We start from the raw sequence: 9,290 nt of genomic DNA on the forward strand, positions 1-9,290 counted from the left end.
AATTTAAAATTTTGATCTCGGGTTAATATGTCCCCGCGTAATTTAAATCAAATCTATTTCCCTAACTATAAATAAATTTAAAGTCCCATCCATTGGCCTTAAGCACTATTGCAATACAAAACATACCTAAATTTATCCTAAAACAATATTATAATAGAGAAGAGAATGAAACTACCCCCTGTACCCCCCTCAAGAAATAGAAGGCGCAATGTGCACAATGTAAAAGCATACACAAAATGCATATGACAGTTTCTGCGAATCGCCAGCAGGGTGCTCCAAATCTCCCTTGCCTCTAGGATCGCCTTGCCATTGGCGACATGAGTGGCGTTTTTGAAAATCTATCCAAGTAGGCAGTGGGCGACATACATGTATCCCAATTGTGGCTGATATGGGTTGACTGAATAATCCTGTTTTTACTATTCGTGGTTTAACTGTTGGTGGAGGTGGGTCGACGTCTGTGTCAAGGAACAGAAGGATTTATCCTGATTTATCCGACGTTGTTCAACGAACTATCCATTCATAGTTTTTCGGAGTGATATGGTGGTATCATAGTTTTTTTAAATTTAGTCACAGCCATGACTTATCAGTTGTACAGAAATACCACTCTAGGAAATACACTCCAAGAAACATTGGATGAATTAATACAGGTATTGTATTTTAAAGCGCTGTTCGAGAGAGATATCGTGCATTTTAACGCATTTCCTATAAAATTTTCTTTCAGTATGGACAAATAACCCCTCAGTTAGCGATAAAAATTCTCCTCCTGTTTGATAAAAGTATTAATACTGCCCTTCCATCAAGAGTTAGGTCTAGACTGACCTTTAAGGTAAGGACTGTGTAGGGAGAAATGGTATACAGCTTAATGTAATTTATTTATTTGACGTTTTCTCACTTTCCTCCAAATTTTAGGCGGGTAAACTTAACACCTATCGGTTTTGCGATAACGTGTGGACCTTCATGCTGAACGATGTGGAATTCAGAGAAGTCCAGGAAGTGGCGAAGGTGGATAAAGTTAAAATTGTGGCGTGCGATGGGAAAAGTGAGTACAAATTCTTTTTTCGCATCATCTGCCAGCATTTCAGTTTCATGCTTTGATTTAATCTGCGAAACAATTTCATCCGGAATTACACTCAGTTGTATTTAGGTTTTTATATTCAACCGGCTCATTATGACACCAAGAAATCGGCATGTTCAGTTCGTAGCGGTATTGGGGGGTGCATTCGTTGCTAATCTTACATTATAAATCTGTGGATGGGGCACTCATTTTATTGAAATTATTAGCCCAGTGAGCGCCGTGGATCCACTGCTGTATTTTTCACACTTCGATAATGTGACAGATTTTAAGTACTTGTGCTCATTTCGGGTGTAAAGTGATAAATTATCCCTACCACTCTCTTGTTTTAGATGTCGGCGATGAATCGGCTCCGTCCAGGAGGTGATTCTTATGAGGAATGAGATTTGGACGAAGAAATGGTGCAGTTTAAAGTGCTATTGGTCTCGGAAACCAAGAATGACCAAAGAAACTCTTTGCGGTCGTAACCTTTTAAGATTATTCATAATATGACCACATCTTTTGAAATGTATTTTTTTTACCATTAGGTCTTAACTGTTGTTATTTCTGTGAATTAAATCGCCAGGTGGCCTTGGCCTTTATTCTACCTAGTGGTCTGTAATCAGTATGCCTTAAGTCAATTATTTATGTTAGTCATGGAGACCAAGGCCTAATACTTATGGTTACTCAGCATCGGTAGCCTCATTGTGTTTCTACGAACTAATTTGTAAGTACGTCTTCTCTTAATTGTGTTTATTTGAAAAATGAAGATTTATTTAACTGTTGCAGCTGGGCAAGTTGCATAATGAATGCTTTGAGTTTTTATGTTACATATCCTTTATGATCATTCTGCCCACTATCCTAGTATGATAACCCAATGAGCATGGAAACTGAAGAGTACTCATAATTACTCTACAATACTCTTTAGTTTGACTAATTCGAGGATTGCTTGAAGGCTTGGCGATGTACACATTTATTTTCCCATGCTCTCGTGGATTACTTGTGTCAATTATGTGAACAGAAGCTTTGGAATTAGATTAAAGGCCGTTTTATATGGGGCATGGAATTGCACAGGTTAGAACTGCATAAATTTATAAAATGGTGTGGAATTGCATGAATGAAATTAGAACAGGCTATTTTGTCATCTCATGTCCACGCATTCTCGCATGTGTTCTAGCAATTTCACCGCTTTACGCAACACAATTTTGACCGTGCCTTTGTACGCACGTCAGATTGTGCAAGTGTGTGCCCCGTGTAAAATGGCCTTAACACTAGGGATAATTAAGAATAAATTGGGGCAAAATTATATTGGCTGTGCAACTCAAAACGTACTGTCTCTTCTTACTCAAACGTGTCTAGATTAGACAATGCAGTACGTCTTTATGGTCACATCTTTTATGGTGCTTATACTGAGAAAGTTCTTGAAGTCCCATCCATAATGAGTTTTGCATGTCTTCCGGAGGTAATATCCTTGCTATTAACTATTAGCAATTCTGTTCATGTAATTCAAATGATGCTCAGTAACTCTTGCTATTAACTTCAAACGGTAATATTCAACAATTGTTTTTTAAGACCTTTTTATTGATCACAGTTCATAGTCAAGTTTTTATTTATTTTCTATATTTACATATTTCTTAAAAGGTGTCAAGAAATAACCAGTAAAATTGTCTGAGTATGAACATGGCCTGAAGAGCTTCTTTTCAAAATAATATGTCAATGGCTGCACAGTAAATTTTCCTAGTATAGATCCTGAGAATACATCCCAACTTCATTTATGATGAGCCACCACAGCAATCTCGCATGATGCATCTAATCATGAGTCAGTAATGCTTGGTAAAATGAGATTTTGCACAATAATGTGCCCCATGTAAAATGGCCTTTAGGGAGAAGTTACCCCGAATTGATGATGGGTTAGGAGTAGGTAGTAATTAAGAGACTAATTAATCATCCACTCCTGGAGGATGACATGTTGATTTTCATTCATTTAATAAAACTTAGTTGTAACAATCTATTCTCAGCTTGTGTAATATTGACTTTTTGTGTTTACTTGAATAATATACTTTCACACCTTAACATCTCTCCTTCAGATTCCTTCCATATCATGAATATAGACAGCAATATCCTCACCACAGTATATCCATCCCCTCCTGTCCACCCTCCCTTAGACCAGCAGTAATAAAAATAAATTTATTAGTCTTCAATTTTACTAGGCAAAACATGGGTAAAATGCCACTGCTCCGTTCAAGGCATTTACGGTACTCAATGACAATGTTTTTTTTTACCTGTATTATTTGTTTTTTTTTATGTGCCATATATTCACACTGTACGCATTAAAAGAAAAATTGAAAAATGCCTGCAGCCATTGCACAATTATTGAAACTTAAAGATGGATCAATATCGAGATCTATTAGTAAAAATATTGCTTGTAAATCCTCAGAAGAGAAATTGATGTGCCTTTCATCTAATCAATTTCTCCTCTTTCAAAGAATGGGGGAGGATAATTTTGAAGATATTTTTATCATCATCTTGTGGGGTTCTGCCCGTCGGCAGGTCCCTCGTGCCAATGCTGTATCTGGCCATTTCTTTGAAGTTGGTCGTACTCCACTAGTCCTAAGATAGGTAAAGTTCCTTTAAAGAGGTGCAGCTACTCATTAGCACATCCCTTCCTAACAATTTGCCTTCTGACAACAAGTAGCAGGGCAGAGCCCAGAATTACTACTCAACCACACCTTTACCATTGCAAGAGCAGTTACTTTCCTTTGAGAATAAATTTGACAAACAACGAACGGCAGCCCCTCATTCATGGTGCATCAGATGAATAACGAAATGATGCACTGCTAACTTTTTCAAGCCATTCCCTCTCAGAAAACATTTTGGGTTTTGGGAAGAATAGAGGAACAAGGGAGGCACTACTCAGCCTGAAACTACTGGCAAATAAAATGATCCACTTTAGATAGCCTTTGCGAAAACATTTGATAGGGTAAAATGGAATAAGATGCTAAGCAATATGGTAAAATTTGGCTTGAACTTAAATGACAGGAGAATATTGTACAGCACCTTCTGTGACCAGGTGGACACAATACTTATACAGGAAGTAAAATACTATGGAGGCCTAATTAAACGGTCACCAGCATTGGTCCAAGTGAGCATGAAGGATGGGCACAGGTGACGGGTGCTGAAGATAAAATGGAAGAATAGAATGAGAAATTAGATTTACTGCAGAATAGGAGAAGGGGAACTGTTGAGTACCATACACCAGAGAAGGGCTCCTTGTAGAATATTTATTTCATGACTTATAATACAACATAATTATGTGAGGAATATGATGGTAGGCAAAATTAAACGATAAGTACCACCACAGAAAACCTTGAGATACGCATTTTGGACATATAAAAGAGGACACAAAGAAGCACGTCGGAAAACTGAAGCAACCAGTTTGATGAGGGGAGAAATTGAAAGCTGATATGTATATAATCAAATCTTAGGATTCTGTACCATAAAATAACTCGTGGGTATCAGGGTCTTAAGTTTAGCAAAGATAAGGTCAGAAAAAATCATAAAAATACATTTTATTGAATAAATAACATCGCATCAAAGTGAATCAGGGAAGCCCTTCATCAAAGCACTTCTCACAGAGACCAGATACTTTAACTGGTATGCCAACAAACTAGTGAATAAAAAAGCGAGCTATAACAGATAAATTAAGCTATAATTCAAATACAACAACTATCCCCCCGTAGTTCAATGGCATGCGATAAGTACAAGAGAGGTCGTTTAGGCCAATTCTGGAATATGATCTGTAGCTACTGACAGTCACTATTATTGTGACACAAGATAGCTTACTCACAATTTAATCAGGAATGACGAATTTGAACATGTATGCAAAACATATCCCCACATAAAGCACTACATTTTCATTATGTAATCGTGAAATCAATGCACATGTTCAGATTGTGAGAATAAACCGAGCTTAATGACTCGTTATAATTGATGGCCTAAAGTTAGAATAACTATGGGGCTACTCGCGCTCCATAAATTAATTAGAAATTGTTAACTAACCAACACCGAAAAGATTTACATAGACTTGAAAGACAACCTTGTCATATCAGAAGTTGGTCCACCAACGCTCAAGTCCTGAAATGTTTTACATCGGTGATATAAGAGACTCATTAATTTGTATATAAGGTCTAAAGACTAGCTGCCATATTTGACTTGGTCTTATAGATGAAAGTAACGCAATAACACCAAGAATACTCAATTAAGTACTCTATGCCTTATATGCCTCGCCCATGTTTCGACGCTTTCCCCACACAGTTCAACAATATTTACCTATCAAATACTCGTTACCTACATAAATCCTCCACATTATTAGTGTGAAAGAAATCGTCTTGCTTGTATTGCAGCATTTCGCTTTTTTCCAAAGCTTCATCAGCAACGACGATGTCTGCTTTGATCGCAGCGATGAGATCATCTGCGGTCGAAATAAAGGACATACATAAATTAACCACAGAAAAATTATAATTCAGACAGATAACCAAATGTTTGAATAATCCTATCACGTACCTAAAGATTGAAAATCCCTCTCCGGTCTTATATAACCTAGTAAACACACTCGTAGAAGAGACCCGTAGAAATCGTCAGGGAATGTATGTAGGATGTGCGTCTCCTGAAATAAATCGTATGCTTGATACCTTTCACTTATGATGAAATAGTGAATAATGTTACGTAATTCTTACCATGGACTTCTTAGTATTTTTGTAGTACGGATTCCAACCTATACTCATGACCATTTTGTAAACTGGCCCGCCGTCAACGTTTGCCCATCCATAATACACACCAGTATTCAACTCTTGAGGAAGAGAATCAACAACACTTTCGGGGAAATTAGCTGTAACATTGAACATCATTTTAGATTTCATCATTGCATAGCGACGTGAAGGAAATAATTAAAGTAATCACATTCTACCTGTTGGGATTCCTAATTGCTTGGAGCCCCTGCCAAAACCCTTAATAACTACTCCTGAAGCGAAGTGAGGCAATCCTTTAGAAAACATACTATATCCCACTGATAGTTAGAAAACAGTTCGTAGTTCCTCGATTCAGGCGATCGCCATGCAATTTTCAGCGAATTTCTTCCTTCTTTTCTTAACAAATAACAGTTGAATAAGGAATAAACATGGAATATAGTAGTTCAAAGTAGGCCGTATTTGAACCTAGTGGCGCTGATGTCAGGTATGCCCAATCCTTCGGGCCAAAGAGCTTACTCGGGCAGCACCATGGCCAACTTTAAACAACAATGTGGGTCCAAACCAAAAATTTTAATTTGCCTTATGTGGTTTTAATGTAAAAAATCGAGATTGAAAAATGTCTGAATTTCATTGACCAAAATGTCAATTCTTGGGTTTTCGGACACAAGAAACCTGAAAAAAAAACACTTTCATTTACGAAAATTCAACCGTTGACCCAGTAAGGTCACCGTTAAGGTCGTAAGGGTGGCAAAAAGAATGGCATACCAACAAAGGTGTCGATCCATGGATTGTATAGGGCACCCAAGTCATTGGTATTGTCCAAATACCCGTATTATTCACTAATTGACCTCCAAGGTAAATACGGAGGTCAAAGGCCATAGAGGTAAACGTCCGGCCATCGTGACACCCAGGTTTCGAACCATATGTTTTGAAGGGTGCCAAAGTCGATTTTTCAGTTAATAGATCCGTATTGATGATTTTTTGACCACCGAGGTCTCGATGGGGGTCAAAGGTCATAGAGTTAAATGTCTGGCCATCATGACAACCAACGTGTCAAACCATAGGTTTTGAAGGGTGCCAAAGTCGGTTACGCAGTTCATTCATCCGTTCAACAATTTATTTTGACCTCCGAAAGTCATAATGGGTCCAAAGTCATAGAGATTTTAGTCGACCGCTTTGACTTTCTGACCGCTTTTGATTCAGATATTTTAAACTTCATTCGCTACTTCGATTACCAAAATGTTATCACCCTCAATAACTTCAATAGCATTTTAAAAAAAGGTGATTGATTGTTTTTAAACTCTAGCTAAATTTGAGGATTCTTTTTCAAAACTCTCTTCTACAATTCTAGGACATTAAGCCTGATATAGAAAGTAGGAATTCATGGTGTGGTATAATTTAAAAATTCTATCTACAACTGACGAAAGAGGTAACTAGCGCGTTTTACAGTAACCAAGTATTTTCTTATACATGCGACTTCCGCAGTTTCAAAAAATTCTTTCAACATTTGAAGACGCACAGTGTAATGTAGAAATAGAAATATATTTTAATTCTTCGTTAAAACTTTCGCGGGTGCTCGTCATGTTGAATTAAAACTTTTGGGCTATGTCGCCGCGTCAGATTTTGGGTGGCCCCAACGTTTCCCGACCGATGCTGGTCGCTTTCCCAAGGGAATCTGAAAGGGATATATTTTAAAGCCGATGTCCCACGGCCAAATTTGCGTCAAAATATTTTGGTCAAAATTTGATGCAACTGACGCGCACCCTGTCCCACGGTCAAAATTTTGTCCAACTGGCTTTTGGTCCTATCGTTTGTGCAAATCACCGATTTGTACAAATGGATAGGACAGGTTCTAAATTTTCATCCAATTGGATGAAACCAACCAATCACAGGGCCTTTGACAAAAAAGCATCGCCAAGCGCTGACACACAGGCCAAATACGTTTAACTTATTTATCGTCTGCATGAGTATTTTAATTAATAATTATGTATATTATGGACACAAAAATAAACTTTGTTGTATTCCACACAGTATGCATTAAAAACCCAACCGGTTTCCACCTTTTCAGGTCATTATCTTAATCGTAAACCTCTAGATAAGGACCTGAAAAGATCGAAACCGGTTGAGTTTTTTCATTAGTATTGTATGGAATACTAAAAGGTTTAGTTTTAAATTTATAATATCACCATACCACGAAGTGAATTCACAAAACATTATTTCAAATATATATATACGTTCGTGATCGTCTATTTCATCGCCTGGTGTGGCCCTAAAGGTAAATATGAGCAAAAATTTGTCTTAGTGATAGACGATGGAAGCTCTCAACTAGGAAATCCGTAATAATCAGTTGATCTTAAATAGAAAGGAAGCGATCTTTAGAATCGCAATACCAGGAGGGATGTTTTGGAAATAATAAAAGATTTACTTAAGGTATCGAGGCCGAATTTTACGCTTAATGGAAGGCATACAATGCGAACGAGCAGCTGGAGAAATGACTAATATGAACTGACGATTGTACCTGTGAAACACTACAGCTGCCCGTTTCTATTACTATGATTATAGGATAAGGACCTTATTATAGAAACTGCTAGATTAGGAGAGAAAAATGTGATTTAATTGCACGCTTACAGCACTATTCATAACATCTCCTCAACCACAATGTCCATCATTTATTAATAACATTTTCCTCGCGGGAATAAACTGCCTCACGTTTGTGTCCTGGCGTTTTATTCTGCCCTCAACCTTGCTGATAAGGGACATGAAAATATCCTGACTTGTCGTCAATTATTATCGATAATAAACGGGAGCATCGGCGACCAACTCCTTCTCCAACATGTTTAGCATGCTTATTCCAACGCTTTCATACCCCTTTTCCAGCCAAGGCCAAGTTCAGCATTCCTTCTGTTTTCTTTTTTTCGCATCTTTAATGTTCAAGAGGCCTGTTCAAACAATTTCGCCTGCTTAAAAAGAAAGAATCCTCCACCTCCACAAGTTTCCTAGTTGTTTACATAAATATCGTCTTTCGTTTGTTTTTGATCAAAATGAGATGCATCGTGGGACACCCCCAGTCCAGTTGTATCAAAATATTTGCATCAAAATTTTTGGACAAAAATTTTGATCAAAATATTTTGACGCAAATTTGACCGTGGGACATCGGCTTAATATATCCCTTTCAGCATATATTTTAATGACAATATTTTCCACATCTGCGGGCAACAAAACAGCATCTATTTGAACGGCGTTGTGTATCATGTGCGCTGCAAAACCGATTTAATAACTTGTGATGTACAGGCCTTAGATCTGAAGGAATGACCATGAAAAATGGCATGGAAAGGCACCCTTCTGCTGATGCAAGTTTCTTTTCTTCGTTTTTATTATAAATTTCTGTATTTTGGAGGAAGATGCAGAAGTATTTAAATATCTTTTATGCTCTTGCGTCTCCAAGTGCTTCGAAATATCATTCCTACTGCCGTGAAAAATAGAAAATAACC

The 9,290-nt window shown here is 37.5% G+C and overlaps 2 protein-coding genes across 2 annotated transcripts; one reads left to right on the top strand and one right to left on the bottom strand.

Moving 5' to 3' along the window:
- The first annotated feature begins 404 nt into the window (after positions 1-404).
- On the top strand, positions 405-3,124 carry LOC124164357 (transcription initiation factor IIA subunit 2). Its single transcript, XM_046541643.1, has 4 exons — positions 405-647; positions 722-826; positions 910-1,039; positions 1,405-3,124. Exons 1-4 carry the CDS (start codon positions 576-578, stop codon positions 1,437-1,439), a joined length of 342 nt encoding a protein of 113 aa, XP_046397599.1. The 5' UTR covers positions 405-575; the 3' UTR covers positions 1,440-3,124.
- Positions 3,125-4,602: 1,478 nt separating this feature from the next.
- On the bottom strand, positions 4,603-6,186 carry LOC124164356 (riboflavin kinase). The gene is made up of 4 exons (XM_046541642.1): positions 6,018-6,186; positions 5,788-5,939; positions 5,615-5,717; positions 4,603-5,522 (listed from the first exon to the last, which is right to left on the bottom strand). The coding sequence occupies exons 1-4, from the start codon at positions 6,103-6,105 to the stop codon at positions 5,395-5,397; spliced, it is 471 nt and encodes a 156-aa protein (XP_046397598.1). The 5' UTR covers positions 6,106-6,186; the 3' UTR covers positions 4,603-5,394.
- Between the last annotated feature and the right edge of the window lie 3,104 nt (positions 6,187-9,290).

This window comes from Ischnura elegans, chromosome 8 (genome assembly GCF_921293095.1).
Source record: "Ischnura elegans chromosome 8, ioIscEleg1.1, whole genome shotgun sequence".
NCBI lineage: Eukaryota > Metazoa > Arthropoda > Insecta > Odonata > Coenagrionidae > Ischnura > Ischnura elegans.

Bases quoted from the DNA above. Each gene is read 5' to 3' on its own strand.
- LOC124164356 (XM_046541642.1), bottom strand. From the start codon at position 6,105: ATGTTTTCTAAAGGATTGCCTCACTTCGCTTCAGGAGTAGTTATTAAG. The intron at 5,940-6,017 runs GTAGAATGTGAT...TCAATGTTACAG, and splicing joins GCAATTAGGAATCCCAACAG to CTAATTTCCCCGAAAGTGTT. The intron at 5,718-5,787 runs GTAAGAATTACG...GATTTATTTCAG, and splicing joins AAAATACTAAGAAGTCCATG to GAGACGCACATCCTACATAC.
- LOC124164357 (XM_046541643.1), top strand. From the start codon at position 576: ATGACTTATCAGTTGTACAGAAATACCACTCTAGGAAATACACTCCAA. The intron at 648-721 runs GTATTGTATTTT...ATTTTCTTTCAG, and splicing joins CATTGGATGAATTAATACAG to TATGGACAAATAACCCCTCA. The intron at 1,040-1,404 runs GTGAGTACAAAT...CTCTTGTTTTAG, and splicing joins TGTGGCGTGCGATGGGAAAA to ATGTCGGCGATGAATCGGCT.